At 47.6% G+C, this 18057-nt stretch overlaps 7 protein-coding genes across 7 annotated transcripts; 2 read left to right on the top strand and 5 right to left on the bottom strand.

Moving 5' to 3' along the window:
- Window positions 1-40: 40 nt before the first annotated feature.
- ppt1 (protein serine/threonine phosphatase PPT1) lies at window positions 41-1732 on the bottom strand (the record flags this gene model as incomplete). Its single annotated transcript, XM_033570956.1, has 4 exons — window positions 41-76; window positions 144-1310; window positions 1402-1482; window positions 1580-1732. The coding sequence occupies 4 exons, from the start codon at window positions 1730-1732 to the stop codon at window positions 41-43; spliced, it is 1437 nt and encodes a 478-aa protein (XP_033426988.1).
- A 419-nt stretch (window positions 1733-2151) lies between these two features.
- spt4 (transcription elongation factor SPT4) lies at window positions 2152-2774 on the top strand (the record flags this gene model as incomplete). Its single annotated transcript, XM_033570955.1, has 4 exons — window positions 2152-2229; window positions 2318-2515; window positions 2626-2678; window positions 2741-2774. 4 exons carry the CDS (start codon window positions 2152-2154, stop codon window positions 2772-2774), a joined length of 363 nt encoding a protein of 120 aa, XP_033426987.1.
- Window positions 2775-3228: 454 nt separating this feature from the next.
- Window positions 3229-4914, bottom strand: gatA (4-aminobutyrate transaminase gatA; the record flags this gene model as incomplete). Its single annotated transcript, XM_033570954.1, has 4 exons — window positions 3229-3275; window positions 3334-4496; window positions 4567-4602; window positions 4664-4914. 4 exons carry the CDS (start codon window positions 4912-4914, stop codon window positions 3229-3231), a joined length of 1497 nt encoding a protein of 498 aa, XP_033426986.1.
- A 1677-nt stretch (window positions 4915-6591) lies between these two features.
- ATNIH1004_006318 (uncharacterized protein) lies at window positions 6592-8024 on the bottom strand (the record flags this gene model as incomplete). The annotated part of the gene is made up of 4 exons (XM_033570953.1): window positions 6592-7014; window positions 7077-7320; window positions 7721-7767; window positions 7824-8024. 4 exons carry the CDS (start codon window positions 8022-8024, stop codon window positions 6592-6594), a joined length of 915 nt encoding a protein of 304 aa, XP_033426985.1.
- A 5934-nt stretch (window positions 8025-13958) lies between these two features.
- Window positions 13959-15792, top strand: ATNIH1004_006317 (UPF0187 domain membrane protein; the record flags this gene model as incomplete). Its single annotated transcript, XM_033570952.1, has 7 exons — window positions 13959-14213; window positions 14285-14432; window positions 14483-14567; window positions 14613-14738; window positions 14790-15139; window positions 15204-15377; window positions 15437-15792. 7 exons carry the CDS (start codon window positions 13959-13961, stop codon window positions 15790-15792), a joined length of 1494 nt encoding a protein of 497 aa, XP_033426984.1.
- A 726-nt stretch (window positions 15793-16518) lies between these two features.
- On the bottom strand, window positions 16519-17141 carry ATNIH1004_006316 (uncharacterized protein; the record flags this gene model as incomplete). Its single annotated transcript, XM_033570951.1, has 2 exons — window positions 16519-16882; window positions 17017-17141. The coding sequence occupies 2 exons, from the start codon at window positions 17139-17141 to the stop codon at window positions 16519-16521; spliced, it is 489 nt and encodes a 162-aa protein (XP_033426983.1).
- Window positions 17142-17353: 212 nt separating this feature from the next.
- Window positions 17354-17875, bottom strand: ATNIH1004_006315 (DUF167 domain-containing protein; the record flags this gene model as incomplete). Its single annotated transcript, XM_033570950.1, has 2 exons — window positions 17354-17512; window positions 17639-17875. 2 exons carry the CDS (start codon window positions 17873-17875, stop codon window positions 17354-17356), a joined length of 396 nt encoding a protein of 131 aa, XP_033426982.1.
- Between the last annotated feature and the right edge of the window lie 182 nt (window positions 17876-18057).

Here is an 18057-nt window from a genome sequence, read left to right as displayed (position 1 = left end):
TATTCCACCATGAACGCCTTCCAGACCAGACGGTTTCATCTCACATCATGGACAAGATCGAGTTTTGCGCATAAGCCTAGAGAAGAGCAATCAGTCAAAGGCTCCAAGGTAGAAGGGGAAATATGGCAAAACTCCGAACATACCATCGGCTTAATATCAGGGTGAGGCACTGCCTCAAACACTTGGTACTCCAATTTGAGCTCCGGACCGATTTTGATAAACGCACCCTTGTTCTCTGTGGTGTCGCAATACTTGGGAGCTGAGAATACGGTAATACACCGGCCATCATGTTCGACCTCGTAGCCTTCCATGCGAACCTCATGGGAGCGAATGATAGCCTCCAGCCCATTCTTTTCGCAAAATCGCTTCGTCACATCCGGGCCGAACTGAAGACCGACGCCGCGCTTGCTTGGTCCCCTGCCAGGTTCTGTCTGCGGATCGGTCCACAGCATCTCCATCATCAGTCCCTGTTGACCCGGCTGCCGTTGGTTGTGACGGTTCAGCTTCCGGATATCATCCAGGGTAGTGTTGTCATCGGAGAAAAGACCACCGTGAAGGACCAGATACTTGTTGCCGATCAGAGTGGCCAGGGGTAGGGCAGAGAACGACTCAGAGAACACCTTGAAAACAGTCTCGTTGTACTTGGCCTTGCACTCGCCTTCAAAGCCGTAGACCTTATTCATATCATCTGTCTCGTGATTTCCACGGTTGAGGAAAATTCCATTGGGTCGGAGCCACTTGTAGGCGTAGAGGAGCAATGCAATTTCCGTAGACCACGACCCACGGTCCACGAAATCGCCGTTGAAGAGATACGCGTGCGTATCCGATGGGTATCCGTTCAAGCGGAAGATCTCTAACAGGTCGAAGAATTGGCCATGGGTATCACCGCACACCGTCAATCTCGTGCCTTGGTCCACACCAATCTCGACCATTGTGGGTTCTGCGTAAACAATGTCCTTGACGGCCTTGATGATCTGAAGGACATATTTGCGATGGATCTTCTTGCCATTCTTGAACCGCTTGATCATGTCGTCGATGAACTCCTGCGTCATCTCTTTTTCCAACCGTACTCCGTCGTAGCTGGCGTCGACGGCAATCGCATCGATGTTCAAGTCTTCAAAGGCCGAAGGCGGATCTGCTACCTCGATGGCCTTCTCAAACTCCAGTCGACGCACAAGCTTCTCACAATCCGCCAGCTTGATTCTGGCATCACGGTTGTTGGGTTCCCTCTTCACCACGGCTTTAAAGTCTTTTAGGGCCTCGCGGTAGTTCAGGATAGCGGTGTTCGCAAGGGCTCGTCTCCAATATGCCTGACAAGAGTTAGAACCCGATAAAAATCTTCTCTCCCCCTCTCTTATGGATATATATTATTATTCAAATAGAGTCGACTAATCGACTAACCTTGACATAAGAAGGGTCCAGTTCCAAGGCCTTGGTGGCATCGGCTATCGCAAAGCCATAGGCTTCGAGTTTGATATGTGCCTGCAAGAAACACTTTGGTCAGCATGACATGATTTTGCAAATATCAGATCGGAGAGGGCCAGTGGTCTCCTAAGGAGCGCTATTATCGCAAACGTACCTGAGCTCGGTTGCTGAAGAACGAGGGTTCGTGATCATATTTCTGAATTGCCTGGGTATAAAAGTCCACAGCTGTCGGCCATTCATGATCAGCAAATGCCTTATTTCCCTGCACCTTCAACGCGGTGGCAGCTTCGAGGTCGGGCGAAGCCATCGGCAGGCGAGACGAGGAGGGGGATGAAAAAGGATCGTCCGGGGGGGGGCTTGTATCGGAGAGGCACGCGAGCAAGAGGAACGCAGACAGAGTATTAAGGATGGATAGACGAGAAGGGCGACCAGTAAAGAAGAGAATGGAAGGCTCAACAACGACCCGTGAGGGATTCTTCCGGCTTATTGACTTACTTTTCTTTCTTTGATTGTTTCCGACGTCGCTTCTCCGGTCTTGGCATTTCCGCAACTGGTCCATTCGAGAACCGTCGATGATCGATCGTATCGTTTGGCCACCGGAAGCCTCCTCCCTCTGTCACCAACCACTTGGGTACGGTACCTATTTGTCGCTGCAGAAGAAAGCCGTCCCTGACGAATTCGATTATCCTATCCTCCACATTCTTCGCTTCCGACCCGATTCAGTACATGTCCTTCTACGTCGCACCAAGCCAGCAGCGCACCCTTCGCGCTTGCATGGTTTGTTCCCTCGTTCAACTCCACAGTGTAAGTTGCTCGATACGTGGCAAAGCTTGTTCTCTCTGGCCTTGTAGCACTGCATTTAGGCTGACAGGATCCTTTGCTCCTACTGCAGAAGTTCATGCGTGAAGGCTGTCCCAACTGCGACAACGTTCTCGGTCTCCGCGGGAATAGCGATGCCATCCAAGAATGCACCTCCCAGGTTTTCGAGGGTTTGGTAACTCTACGTGATCCGACGACTAGCTGGGTTGCCCGATGGCAGCGACTGGACGCCTATGTACCGGGGACATATGCTGTGAAGGTGACTGGATCGGTAGGTTTATCTTTTTTTTTTTTGTCTCCCTCCCTCATAGGAGGAGTCGACATCTCTCCTTGTGCTCGAAAGAATGCGACGCTGATGGGTGTGGTTTCTACTGAGGATAGCTTCCGGATGAAATTATTGCAAGTCTTGAAGATTCCGGTATCAAGTATATTCCGTGAGTCTCCCTCTCGATAAACGTTATTATTCCTTACGGCCGGCCTTCTGACGGATCCTCAGGAGGGATGGAAGCACCGGTGAGGAAGAATCATAATCGGACTGCGCTGTTCCTGTTCCACTCGAGTTCTTGATCGACTCTGCTGTATCTCCTCCGACTGGTCCACATTTGTTGGAGAAGATGCAAAGTTCTTTCTTTTTTTTCCGGTTGCACAAAATTGGAGTTCTAGGGCCGTTTTCTTTATGCTACTGGAGCATTACAGGGCTTGTTTTTGGTACTGGAGTTATCCCGTCTCCTTTCCATCTCCTTGCGCGCTTGACATTTGTTTAACTCGAAACCAAAGAAACTAGATAAATTCGATACCCAATAGACAACGTACTGTTGCCCTGGGCAGCATAATATTGCTGTTATCAATAGCTAGGCAATTTCTTAAGAAATAAATGCTTCAGGACATCACTCGTATGACAGGCTGAACATGCAAACCCATCCAAAAACCCAAAACGCCACGGATTCTACAAATCTTAACGAAGGAAATCAAAATAGCATCTCTTTACAGCTGCTTGATGATCTTCTCGATGCTCTCCAGGAGAATATCCGCTGCGACAGGTTAGCACTGTTAGGTTGCGGATTAACGTGAGGGTTAGCCATCGCTTACCATGGTGCTGCTGGAAGATCAGCATGGGCCGCAGACGGACGGCATTCAGTCCACTTCCACCAATGTTAATACCAACCCCCTTGGCCTTGACCAGGAATTCATCACGCTTGGGTGTATCCCAAGCGATGAAAGTTCCCTGGCCCTTGCCACGGAGGTTCTGCAGATGTCCGGGGTATTTCTGGCTCAGACGCTGAAGGCCGGCAAAAAGATAATCGCCAGTGACAGCAGTGTTCTCCACAAGCCCCAGGCGCTCAATCTCCTCGATGATGCCACGGAAGATCAGGGCGCGGGAAGGGTCACCCATCCATGTGTTGAACTGACGGTATGGCCTGTTGGGGCGCAGTGCCGGGTTGCCGTAGTAGTATCCAGCAGTTTGGGCCTTCTTCGAGAAAGTCACAATATCCGGCGGGGTCTCGAGATTCCAGTGGTCGTGGGCCCAGAACTTTCCGGTGGCACCCACTCCAGTTTGCACCTCGTCAACAATGAAGAGCACATTGTTCCGCTTCGTGATCTCACGAAGGCCGCGGAAGAAGGCTGGAGAAGCGTGATTGTCACCACCCTCAGATTGAATGGGCTCAACAACGACAGCAGCGACAGGGTTGTGGAACTCCTTAATCAGGCGCTCCACCTCCTGCAGGCAGCGCTGCTCTTCCTGGGCATTTTCCTGGGCATGTTCCTCAAGAGGGTATTTCAAAGTTGGGAAGGCTGCCTGGGGCCAGTCGAAGGCGGGAATATCCAGCTTGTGGATGGGCTTGCTGCGAGTGGTGGACAGGCTACCGAAGAGACGGCCATGGAAAGCCGACTTGAAGGACAGAATCGACAGCTGAGGAGAGCCAGGGCTCTTGTTTTGCATGGCGCTCTGCAGTTCCTGCTCGGTGAAATCGGTCTGAGGGCCGCCACGCTGGAGCTGTCGGTAGTACATGAAAGCGGCCTTGTAGGCGGTTTCGTTGGCATCCGAGCCAGCCATAGCGGTGAACACCTGGTTAAGGCCCTTGGGAGCAACTTTGAGAATACCGGTGTTCAAAATATGGGCCCAATCCGCAGAAGGGAAGTTACCCAGGGCGGGTCGATTGATCAAGGAGGTCAGCATCTCTGGCGACTTGGCGATCTCCTTCAGGTGAGGGTTGTTGTAGCCCACCGGAATAGAGGCAATCTGAGCATAGCTATGTGCAGGATTAGCATCCAGAACGATGTATATTTCAGGAGAAGGAGGCCAAAACAATCATCACGTACACATCCAAAAGCACATTACCATCCAAATCGGCGATGCTAAGTCTCTCCGTTAGTCGTGGATTCCACACAGTCTGTCTCGAAAGCAGGTGCCACTTACTAGTTACCAATCGACTGGGTGTAATCAGTCAACATGTTCAAGCTTCGTACGTCAAAAACCTCATTGAGCTCGGCCGTTGCCTTCTGGTTGTTAGGACCAGGAATTGCTGTGGTCATCTTCGGAGCCGCTGGTTCATCGGGGAAGTAAGGCTTCGCTGCTGCCCGCAGATGGGAGGTGGTTGTGATGGTGCGAACCGCCGGCAGACGCATCACAGAGTGCAACCGGAGGCTAGAGCGGAACGGGGCAGCCATCGTGATAGTTGACCCTTCAGGTAGGGAGAAGAGGGGCGATGAAGGCGAGAGATAACAAGAGGCACCGCAGCTGGATCAAGGATCAAGTCTCACGGAATTGCTAAATACAAAGACAGGGGATGATTCGGAACCAGGTAGACCGACCTGACCAAGGGGCACCGACCGCTCTTATATAACATTTGTAGGGCGTGAGTAACGCTGCTAGTTAAGTACCAATCGCGGTATGAAGCTCGACTGCATCATTGGCAGCAACCCCGTGGCTCGCAGCTCTTGTCGGCGGTTTGGGCCAATCAGCGTGCCGAACGCCACCGTCATGTCGGCGCCAGGAGGAATTGATGGAACTGCCATTGGAGATAGAGAAGACAATTCCCGATCGAGGTGTATGCTGTCCCAGTGGCGCCGAATAGATTCCACAGAGAGGTCTGCAGAGAAGAGAAGAGGAAATAAGGAACCGTCAGAGACTACCTAGAGTTAGTATTGAAATTTGAAGCTCTGATCATCTGATGCCGATCTCAATACCTTATCTCACGCCAAGACTTGCGATAAGGAGCTCGCCCGATTAAGTAAGTCCACTAACCCTAAGTTAGTTAGCTATCTTAGTTTGGAGTATTGTATTAGTAGTCACTTATATTAGTTGGCGATGTGGATGGACTGCTCTACAGCACGCATACCGGCCATAAGTCTTCAAATGGAAGATGAGTTGTGTTGCATGGATTCTGGTAACCTTTGCATTAAACTCAAACCACATGCGGTGTGAAAAGGCCTTCTAGCCGCCAAATATGCATAAATATGCCTTATATCCCAGACCCAGATCGCCTGCACTACTCACAATCTTCAAAACACCCTGCCTCTAGGAACAGCAGAATCCATTCCTCTACAATCCACTTGTTAGACTGAGAGCCTATCTGGAGCAGATAGCCGATAATCTACGCATTAACACCCCAACCACAATTAGACAAAAAAGGCGCAATGACCTCGGGGAGACGGCAAAAATCACCCAGTCCCTCATCGTATCTGAAACGGAGAGTGGCCCATCCGCAAGAGGATGACGATGACGAAACACCTATTCTCTTTGCCAACAGCAAATCTCACCAAAGTCGAGAGCAGACGGCTTTCATCCTGCAATGCGTTTATATGGTTTTCGGTTTGCTTCTGGTCATGAGTATATGGGCAATAATGCGGGGTTTTTGTACCCATGGATAATAATGTACGCTGCACTATATTTCAAATCATCCAGTACGTAGTGATGAGCAGTTTCTATCCAAGTCCCGAGACCGGATGGATGATTCATTTGCTAGAACAAGGGGAAGGAAGCTGGCGACTATGCCAGGAAAATCTCCGGAAATATGTCAACGATTTCCGGACCAATTGATATGTTCCACAAGCCTGTACAAGTCAGGAGTAACAGTGTTTTCGTCCGGACAGTAGGTAGTGTGACATCTGGCTAATATTTGGGTGACTCGGTGAGAATCTGTGGCTGAGAGACATCGGCGGTTTTGTTCCTTTGTGCCCGGCAATACATATTTATCAAAAGAAATGGTCATAAAGTATATGTCTATACACAGATAAAATGTGACGACAAATGCATGTAGATATGTGTCGTATAATCCAACTCCTTGTTAAATAAATAAGCCGTTATGATTCAACCACACTGAAGGTGTTGGTGAAAAACGACGATCAAATGGAATGCTTGTCGCCAAATGGGGACTCATCCATATCTCGCGTGAGAGACACGGTCGACTTGTCGCTGCCTGGGGAAGTAATCACCCTGCCGCCGTTCTTGAATTCGAAGGGATGTATTGGCGATGCAATTTGGGTGTGGTTGGACGTGACTTTGCAGCTGCTGTCAGCTACCTCGCCTGGAGCTCTCGTCTCAGTCCAGGTTTCCATTTCTACAGTCCGCAGAACCTCCATACGATCTAACATGGTATCTCCGTACTGGTGCGACTCGTTCTTGGAGCTTTTGGACGGACCCGTAGAGGACCACAGCTTTTGGGAGCGGCTGCGTGGAAGATACGAGGCGTAGTTGCGACTGGATTGAAGTAGACGAGGCAAGAAAAATGCCGCAAGTGGCCTCAAGGCTGGAGCAGACGCACAAATCTAGAAGCAGAGATGGTCAACGCACAGTGCTAGTGCTAGAAGACTCGAGAATAGTGTCTTACCAGGCCCGTATTGATCTCCACCGATGCGGCCAGCAGGACTGGCCAGCCCATCCAGGTCGTATCGTATGAGGCGATCATGCTCTTCCACACATAAACGGTTCGGACTGACCCAGCAACATTTACCACGATCCCCAGTCCGAAAATAGAAATCACTGCTATACGTTGTCGGGCGGGCAAGCTCAAGTTCCAGATCAGTGGCATTGGAACCACCGTGGAAAGAAAATCTGTGAAGATGTTGATAACGCTGGCGGAGAAAACCATGGCGCCATCATTCAGGCAGTGATAGGAATAAGTGGGTTGTAAGTCCCAATATGCATGGATCGGACTAGCGATGATTTCTGTAAGCAAGCCATTCGAACCGTCAACAGTGTATCTGGACGCCTTACTTGCATTGGAAAATGCTCACAAGCAAAAAGGCCGCACAGCATAGTGCAACAAACACTATGGACGAGATCAAGGCCATATTATATGTCCGGTATAGCCCCTTACTCCCGGCTCCAAGTAGACGCTTGCAAAACCACAGGAGCGACAGTTTGGTAAACGACGAAGACAAAGAAAAAAGCATCTGAAAGGAGAGATTAAGCTGGTTAACACCGGGAATCCAACCCAACGGTACATCCCATATGTGCCTATTCCACCCATACTGCACAACCGCCAGGCAGATGACAGCGCACATGCCGACTGCAAAGGCCTATCTTCTATGTTAGTGGACCGTCCCGCTGAAAGTTTCACTCTCCCATTACATACTAAGCCAATTATTACAAGAATATCGTCAAGGCCAGGGCTGCACGTAATTCTCAGGCGGGTATACAGGCGAAGGCAAGTCACAATGAACGCCAGAACAATGCCGACAACATTAATGATCAGTGCAGCATTCCCTCGAGTAGGAGGATCAACATAGTTCGGCTTCGGCCATGCTGCCATAATCTCGGGAGGCGGACGCCGCATGTTTGATAGTCGGAGTCAAAAAGTCGGTGGTATGTCGTTAGTTGAGTCCCAGAAAGGAGCGTAGGAATGGCAATGGAGTGCTAAATAAATTCAAGCATAACTGACCATCCCAGTCAAGCAGCTAGAATTGCATTGGCCATTTCTCAGCGTCCAAGGTCTGTCGCTAGATGGACAAAGTGGGTGCACTGGCTGGAAGCGCGACAAGCATACACGTTCACACGTTTGAACTGGGGGAAAATGGTGAGAAGATATACCTCTGTACCACCTAGCTATGGAATAAGTGGAACTTTTTGGAATCAGGGACCTTGTTCCATAATTTGTGCCGATTTGACTTCATAGACCCTGGAAGGTCTCGTTCTCAGATCAGGCCCAAAGTAATTGGAAAGCAATACCATCCAATAATGTTCGTTCGCCTCCTCCACTGCGGAGAGAATAAATTGCACGATTGCGAATGCAGTAGCGTCTCCGAAATCTACCGAAGTTGCCTCCACCGGCAGGAAGATCTTGAGGTCCTCGAGACTTTCCGTGAGTGCCACTGGATGTCTGTCCATGGGCCCTGTCGAAGCGATGTCTGAACCTTGGGTCCGCTAAGGGCACGGAAAGCTACAATCGATTAAATGTTTAGACTTTGACGCATTCGCTGCTTCGGATTGGTCACTAGCGAGCTGGGAGACCCCTGTAAGACATTACGGGACTTAGTGTTACGTGAGAAATCTGGCCCAGGGTACGACAGGGATATAAAAATATTAGGGATAGGAACCAAGGGAAAGTCCAGAGCCAAGTCAGCGAGCCGATTGCCTTTTTCCGGTAAGAGGGGCGATCTCCGCACTCTTTTTTTGTCCTTCTTTATTCCAACCTGATATACTGTCTCCATGATACACATGATATATGCAGACACAACGTCTAGCCGTCGCCAGGATCTTTCCCCCAAAAAGTGCTCCCGCCCTACGATCTTCCGTTTCTCCATCAACTATGTCGAGCCATCTACCAGACTTATGGGGATTTTTTTATGCTATTTCTACAGGAAAATAATGGCCATAATCACTAACGTCCCAGGTCGATAAAGAGAGACAGCCAATTCATGTCGTGGACTACTTTCTCGTATTAGTGTTCGGCGGTAGTTCCCGAGGTCGGCACTTATTAGCATGTGCTCCCGATGAGAGTTGAGTTTCCGGTGGGAATTTTTAGGATACTTCCAACACTAGACATGCGAGTAGATTCTCTCTCTCTCTTCGAGAATGCGGACTGTGGATTATTAGTTTCCTTAGCCATAACGTGATTTTTCGACGTTGATGTAGTCTACCACCTCAGATATCCAACCTTGAAGTAGCAAGACAATATGAAAGTTAAAATGTAACCCCTTTGCCTCTTTGCACTGGGGATATCGCTAGAGGAGTGCGCTGGAGTCGGTTTCCCAAATTCCTGGACTGACACTAGAGACAGATTTAGATTTCCCTTCACCCGAGGTAGAATCCGATGTTAGCTAAATACCTATTCCATTGCCCAAACATGAGTTAAACCTGATACTCTGGCTTCCTTAAATGCTGTTACAGGTAATTTCCTTTAATATAGTGTTTTAAGTCACCATGCATCTCGAACCCCTATTTTCGGAATTTCCACAGGGCTGAATCCCCACATAATGTAACGACACAGCTTTGGAGATCTTAGACTGGATTCTGTGCTGACAGGATGAAAGTCATACTAAATCTCAAATCAGAATTAAATCAAGATAAGCCTATCTTGCCCAGAAAGTCCTCCGAGGGTGCGGTCTGGGAAACTTAGTAGTCGACGAAAATCAACAAACCCTAAACTGGAACGGTTCGACTACCCATTGTCCTCGCAAGGCATTTAAGAAGAAACGAGCCTTCCCAGAGAATGACTCTTATTGTCCATATAAAGCACTATGATAAACGGGGATTTTGACTGCTATTCCGATTAATTCCAAATACGGCAAGAATACTACTGCAGGTCGAGGTTCTCCAGACTGATGGAACCGCCCCCAAGGCCCACTTTGCTTGTTGATCCTTCTGCCAACATTAGTTGTTTATAATTTCTGTATATTTTCTAGTAAGCTTCAGGAATTGTGGGTATATTTTGAGTTTGGCTGTGTACGCGTGGTTTTCCAAAGCCACTCTGCATATACCGGTCTTTTGAAGAGAGTTTAGGTATCATATTAATATGTGTGGGTATCAATTTAAATTATGCATCAATGATGCACATATTGAGCTTCTTAAGATGTGCGGGTTACTTCAAAGGTTGGTAGCGCTACCTTAAGGGCTTTTACGCCTCAAGAGACTAATCTGTATGTCGAAACTAAACAAATGGCAAGGCTGCAATTCTACTAGTACCCTTCTCTGGTTTCCGTCAGCCATCGCTGCTTTTGAATACCAGAGTTTGCTTCCTCTTGTGTTTGCTATCCTATTAAACTAAGTTTCTTAAGAAGGGTTTTCGGTCTGGACGTACATCCTTTTGTTACTTCTGTTACTTCTGGTCAGCCAGATTGCAAGTCGCAGTTTTTTCCTGCGTTCCGTGCTTACTGCTGACTACAACTCACTTTATTCTATGTAGATAGTCTACTCGTTCTCCCATTTTCTATAATAATACTAAATTATCCTTTCCTAGAGCCCATTGGTTTTTAGTGGTCGAATAGTATAGTTGTGTCTTAAATGATCCATTTCTCTGTCTGCGAGTTGAGGTAGTTTGCGAGAAAGACACTACTACCGTTGGCAAAATATTCCGTCAGCTATGATTCTAGACTGGCCACAGGGAAGTTGTCATCGCGTCAGTATTCAGAAGATTCACTTGGGCTATCTAAAATCAGACACCCTTCTTACTCCACTGGATTGATACATAGCTGCAAGAATATTCTAGTTCGCTAAGAAATGATATTTATGGACGAAGCTCAGAGGTCATACCACGACTCGGGACTTTGGTTGGGTGTTTTTAAAATAGAATGATCGAGATTTGGACCAAGGTGTTTTTGTTCTCACCATACAGAAGCCCTGCTGGCGGCCCAGATTAGTTCCACTCGGAGAGGACTACAATATCTATGATGCAAGATTCGCCATCAATCAGTCTGTTTATAGCCGAGCTGAATTCGACATCTCCTGCTCAGTATCGACACTCTCTAACCACTGGGTGCTAGAGAATCTGCCCAGAGATAATATTGATGTGTAAAATGTAAACCAAGAAACACCACCAACAAATTTCCATATTCTGTGTAAACTTAACAAGCATTTCTAACGGTTCATATATTGTCGTTCCCATTAAATTCTGTAATGGATGAAACTCTTCCTAGTACATAATGAGATTATGCTTTTATTTGATAATGCTGCTAACGTTTATAGTTTAGGATAGTCGTGGCCCGTGCATTCTTGTCCTCCATTAGTTATATGGTTTCTCTCGCCCTGCCTTTGCTAAAATTATACATATGATTGCTCGTGCTATGTCCTGGAACACAAAGCCATATATCTAGATGGAATAAGAATATGATTAGCCGACAGATAGAATTTATTCAATTCTGCCATGTCCATTGAAAAGAGTCTACTGCTTCAGCTTTCTTCCAGTTTCTCAAATGCTGCAAGTAGTATATTTATACCACTCCTATTCTACGGCACTTTACTCCAATCTCGAATAAGAACGCATATGGCATCTATAATGCCTTTGCTTTGGACAGTTGCCCGTTGAAAATGTAGCATGGGATCTAAAAAGTGCAGGCAATAATTTACCTCACGTGTTCTACATTGTTTGAGACCTATTCCATGTAATAGAGTACCCGTACGTAGTTTGTGCAGATATACACTATCTCTAGTAATTCTTGATCTTTGATACAGCGCTTGGGTGCATGCATGCTATATTTTATCAACTCTTATTAGTACTAATTAGCAGAAATTTACCAGTTTGAGCCTAGTTGACAAATTAAAAATGTTCCCAGTTTGTGCTTGAATATTTAACCTTAAAATGGAGGATTTGGGATAATACAAACAAGCTCTTTTCTTTCTTTACCCTCCCTGTAAAAGTGGTGTAGGAGTAGGCTTTGAGGGGAATCGATCAAGTGGAAGATATATTCTGCCTGCCGCCGAATGCACGCTGTCCAAATGTATGGAAAATATATTCCGACTATAAACACCTAAGAAAATGAGTCCCCTGGTTTTGTCATGGAGTGATTCATAATACTAGTCGTCATGCTATACAAGCAATGCAGCGGCTTCTACTACTCCATGCCTGGGCTGCTATGCCGGTGGCTCTAACTTGCGGTTACAATAAAAGAGAAATGCAAGAGAAAGGAACAAAAGACTGAGGCCGTGCAGCCCGAAGTCCAGCACGATGATCTCGATTCATCAGAGTCCTTTCTGGTACAAAATCCACCAATGAAGGCGCTGTCGATGTATGTATTCGTCCCGGTCAACAGTACCTACTAGCATAGCTGGTAAGATAGTCGATATTCTGGCAATTCTCACCCCAGTTCCATTGGCCCAAACTATTGGAACTTTGTCTCCATGAGTGAGGTTTTTTGTTGCGATTTGCTTGCTCTACACGGAGTACTCCGTGCATGCTACTCGAGCCTTTCGGCAATAGCAAATTTAAAAGTTCTGCTGGAAGTGTTTGCTCACGCAGGTTCAGAAGGTCCCATGTCCCACCTATATACAGGGGCTGCCAGATATACGAGTGCGAAGCAAGACTGTAGACTGACAGTATCGGATTATTGGGAAAGGAGGGAGAACACGAACAATTGTACTCTATGCTACACTGCCTACCCTTTTTTCCCAGACATTCCATATTAATCCGGTTAGCGCATCGGGCCAACTCCAAAACTGCAAGCAAGGCTATGGCTCTGATTTAATTGGCTCTGGATTCCTAGCGTACAATAAGATGTTGCACCAGAAGCCGAAAATGCCGCACAAGTTCAGGGCACGTGAAAGATCTTGGAGATATTCTTCTTGTATTCTATATTAGTACTCCATAGTCCATACCCCCTACCTGTTATTGCGCTATGTATGCATTTGCCCAGACTCTGAGTGTCACGCACTAAGTAATAAATAGCTGGGAGCTAGTACGGAGTAGTTTTACCTACTCTACCCCATGGGCAGGCCATGGACGATACCCGGAAAAAAAGACATCGAGAGACCCTGCTGGAGATGGGCGGGAGACTGGCCGAAAAAAGCAACAGCAAAGAATGCGCTGGCCGAGTTTCACCTCATCACATTGTCAACACCGACAGGGGGTTCAATTGGACCCCAACAGGCCAGAACGGCAGCCCGCAGACCAATAAGCGGATGGCCCTGAATGGAGCGGATAGTCCCGTATGACATTTTAGCCCGCGAGGCGCAGTCACTGGTGCCGTTGAGGGATTCTGAAACAGCGGTCCAGACCGAACCAGCGAAGCCCCGCGATTGGTCCAGAGGGTGGCCGCTGTCATGCCTCTGCAGACGCTGGATCCACTTACTCCACTCGGGTTTGATGGCTGCCACTTATAGGTGCACCGAAGGGCCTGGATGGTGCCGTATTCGTCAACGATATACCATCCTTCTATATCTCCGTCTGTAGTACTTCATGCACTAACCCAGTCAGACTGGCCAGCGATGAACTAATCTAGTAGTACTTCATACCTTTATTACCGTTTTCTTTTTTGAAGTCAGATTTATGGAGTCCAGTATTCCCTTCAGTCGATCGCATTATTCGTATTTTTTTTTTTTTTTATATATTCATTTAATCTGTAGTCTAGTCCATCTGTTCCCTTCTCTCTCTGTTACTGGGTAAAGCCGTTCATTCTTTAATTTTCTATCTACTGTATCATCGTATTAGTTTCTCTCATTATACTTTCGCACTAGCCCTTAATCTCCTTCCTCTCATTCAATTCCCAAAGGACTGACCTGTTTTTGGGCGGAGGCTTTGCTTACTCTCGTTGAACCCCCCCCTTAAATCGTATTCCTGATGGAAGGCAATTCTGCCCCCCCTGCGGAAGTAGCAGGTTCTACCGGAGACGCTCCTCCTCCTGTTCCATCGAATATCCATTCTCATGCAGTTCATAACGATCAGGGAACTGCTCTTCTGGACAATAAATCTTTGACCTCGAGTCGTCCTGCAAACTTAACGCCCCGTCCGACCTTCTTGGAGAACCTCGCCAATTCTCGTGACTCACAATTCATGCTCGATCGACGCAATTCCAGCGAGATAGATCGCTACTTTGTATGTCTTTTCCCATGGTTCATCGTCCCGTTCCTTTTTAATTCGGATCCTAACTTGCATCGACTACGCAGCATGGTCCCCGAGACCTTGAGAAACACTCTAAATGGCCGACTTTTCTTCGAATGCACGGCAGCGTCTTGCCCAAGATGATTCTTCCGCTCTCCTTTATCGCTGCTTGGGCTACAGTGATAACCTGCATTTCCAAATTTGTACATAACAGTAAGCCTCGGACAGGGAAGATTTGGAATCGTCTGGTTGACCGTCTCTAGTTGGAATCAACAACATTCTCCTCACAGTCACCGGTTTTGTTGTTGGCCTGGCCCTGTCCTTTAGAAGCTCCACTGCATACGAAAGGTAGGACTCCTTCGTGTTCAAATAGATCCTGTCTAATTGTCATAGGTGGGCTGATGGACGCAAGTACTGGTCACTACTCATCCAGACTTCGCGTAACCTCGCTCGTACCATCTGGATCAACACCAGAGAGCGAGAGGGAGAGCTGGGCAAAGAGGACCTGCTGGCAAAACTGTATGTTTCGTCTTTATTGTGAAAGCGAATAAAGAATCTAACAGGGAGCAGGACGGCCATGAATCTTATTCTGGCGTTTGCAGTTGCCCTCAAACATAAGCTGCGATTCGAACCTGACGTGGCCTATGAAGACCTTGCGGGTCTAGTCGGATATCTCGACACGTTCGCCAAAGAAGCCCATGATCCCCAGGTCCTCAAACCGCGGGAGAAATCTATTTGGAAAGCGGCAGGAGAATACTTAGGCGTCTCATTTGCGGAATCCAATCCCAGGAAGCTGATCAAGCGGTCGAAAAAGCCATTAGGACATTTGCCGCTGGAAATCCTTAACCACATTTCTGCCTATCTCGACAGGTGCATTGCAAATGACACTTTGAATGTCAGCCTTCATCAGGGCCAGGCCAGTAAGCATATACAGTCTGCAGACGGCAGCTCCTATCGTGAGAAACTGGTACTGACCTAGATCAGTTACTGCCCTGTCTACTCTCAATGAAGTGGTCACCGGAACCGAACGTGTTCTAGATACACCTCTTCCAGCAGCTTACAGCATTGCCATCGCTCAAATTGCTTGGCTTTATGTCTTGGCCCTCCCATTCCAACTATATGACGCTCTTCAATGGGTCACGATTCCCGGCTCTATCAGTGAGTTCCGCTCATGCCCCTTCCTCTCTTCAAAACAGGGTATGCTAATGCTGTGGAAGTTGCTGGATATATCATCCTTGGACTCGCCACGATTGGCAGCGAAATTGAGAATCCGTTCGGCCAAGATGTTAACGACTTACCATTGGACACGTACTGCCGGCAGATCGCCCTGGAACTGGATATCATCACTGCTATGCCTCCCCCGAAGGTTGACGACTTCGGCACTCGTGACGAGAACCTTGTGCTGTACCCTTTGAGTACTGATGGATATGCTGATTGGAAGAATCGCAGTGTTGAGGAAATCCGTGCTGCGCTGAAGACCAAAGTATTAGCGAATACCCCCCCTCCCACATTCTCGGACATTTCCACCATGGTTGGGAGTGAGGGAAGCATGGAGAGCAAGCATTGCGTGTGAGTTCTGGGGCATAAAAAAAGGCGTATATTCTATCAACAGAAATCTGTTCTCTCTTTTTTTTATATTTTTCTGTGACCGAACCAAACCATCGGAGCGTGGGAATTTAGCGTTAGTATATAAGCATATAAATTCTGGTGTTTTCGTGTCTTGAAAAGGGAAGTGTGTTATTTGTTAGTTATTCTGCTGTTGTGAATATCTCGGAAGTTCTTGATCTCCAGTATCGTTCCATTTACTAGAATGTTTATGTGGGATACGAGCTAAACGAATATTATGATTGATTCTGAGCCACGAGTTTGTCGTTGCACTAACTCTTTCCACCTCTAAGCTCTAGCTCAAGGAATGGGATTCTGCTGTGCCCAGAGCTGTGAAGCAACAGCATCTTGACACTTCAAAATATAGTGGGCTTCCTCTTCGGCGAAAATGAGCTCCAGTTTCGATATCTGATGGACATCCTCGCGACACCACGTTTGCTTTCAACGTGGTTCTCTGCGGTGGTTAGAGCACCAATGCGTCACGTCATGTCCCCAGTCCAAACGAGAGCATCCACCTACACTTAAGTGTGCTACAGATGTAAGGTGACGAGGATAGTATGCGTGAGCCGTTACCACGCGAGTTAACAGCGGCTCGATCAATCCCCTAGTCAGTCACTGTCACGGTCCCAGATGGTGTAGGAATATATAGTAACAGGACACGGGATATAGCAGACCTCTCCAGCATTCTTTCTCCCTAAGGAACAAAGAGATCATCCCCAGGACCTTGTATTAAAGCTCCGAGAAAGTTTCCCTTGGCACAGACTTTCCATGCCACGCTACCGACTACGCCTCCACCGGGATTCCCACCGATCCAGGAACTCAACGCCGCCACTACAGCAGACGCATCTTCACATGGAACGCGGATCCATACGATCTTGTTGGTGGAGTTCGGTTTCTTCCGCTGGGATGTTTCGGGCGAGATTTGGAGGATATCAATGGAGATAGCGGACCCTGCTAGTCCGAGGAATTGCGACAGGGCGGAGGTCAGGTACGTTCGCACAGTCAGAGGGTCAAGGGGTTGGGATTGCACGGTGGTTGAGGTGCCTGGTTGGTGGATCCTAATTGGTAACATTGAGTCAGTTCCATAGTGTTTTATTTTTAAAAAAAAGAAAGAAAGAAAAGAAAAGAAAAGAAAAGAAAAAGAAAAAGAAAATGAAAATAAAACACCGGGGAAGGAGAACCCAATACTTACAATTGGAGCTTGAGGTAGGTCCATGGAGGATTACGCGAGGTGAAGCTGGCGACGGGCGGGGGTGTCTTGGACGCTGAGGAAGTATCCGTATCCGGGGCTTTTCGTTTGACAGAAGTGGAAGTCATTTCGGAAGAAGTACTCGGAGATATTGCGATGTACAGGGTTATGTTGAAAAAGAACTATCGTAAATTTGGGATGTTCTGAATAAGTTGAGCACTCGAGTGGGTCGATAGTGGGAAAAAAATGTCTTGGAATTTCCGTGGTCACACCGTGTGTTTGATAATTACCATACGAGACAAAACATAGTCCTCAAAGTAGATCAATGAATTACCATGGATTATTTCTGGATAACAGCCTCTCTTAGCTTCCTTTGAGCTTCTTGTAGGAACTTCTCCTCGCCTTCAGCTCCAATATCAAGATCTGAGATCCTGAGAGTCTTGTCACGCGATTTCAAGCCACGAATGACGTCCACGTTGGACTTGGGGACTTTGAATATCTGTTTGCCAGGTTTATTAGCGGACCTGTGGGGATTGATCTGGTTATAGAATCAAGACGAATGACACGCCTTCGATGGAGAACGCTTCCATGTATGCCTCTCTGTCGCAAGGAGGGAGAAAATTACCTGGGCGAAAACTTGCGACACGGCTGTATTTGCCTCGCCGTTCCTCGGCACAGCAGCCACGCAGACATCAACCGTATCTGCCCCCACGGCCGTGATTCCTACTCGATTGTTGGATGCATTGGGCTTTACATGGCATGAGATCTGCAGGCTGTATCCAGCGGGATGGCGATTGCTGCGGCCCGATTTGGTGGTGACGTTTTGGACGAGGCGGAGAAGAGGCGAGGGGGAACCAGACATGAGGAATTGCGTCGGTAAAGTATCGAGTAGAAGATGAGTTTGAATGTAATAATTACAAGAAGGAATCTATAATGTATCTAGTCCAGAATCACTGTGCTTAATATTATGGTCTGAGGTGGGAATTAGCAGTGTCAGCCCCAGGAACCAAAGTCTTGGCTCCCGGGATCGGAAACTAAATACGG

Source organism: Aspergillus tanneri (assembly GCF_003426965.1).
Source record: "Aspergillus tanneri strain NIH1004 chromosome Unknown AapTan_4_pilon_pilon_pilon, whole genome shotgun sequence".
NCBI lineage: Eukaryota > Fungi > Ascomycota > Eurotiomycetes > Eurotiales > Aspergillaceae > Aspergillus > Aspergillus tanneri.
The sequence above is the reverse complement of the archived record's forward strand: the minus strand, read 5'-3'. Positions and strand labels throughout refer to the sequence as shown.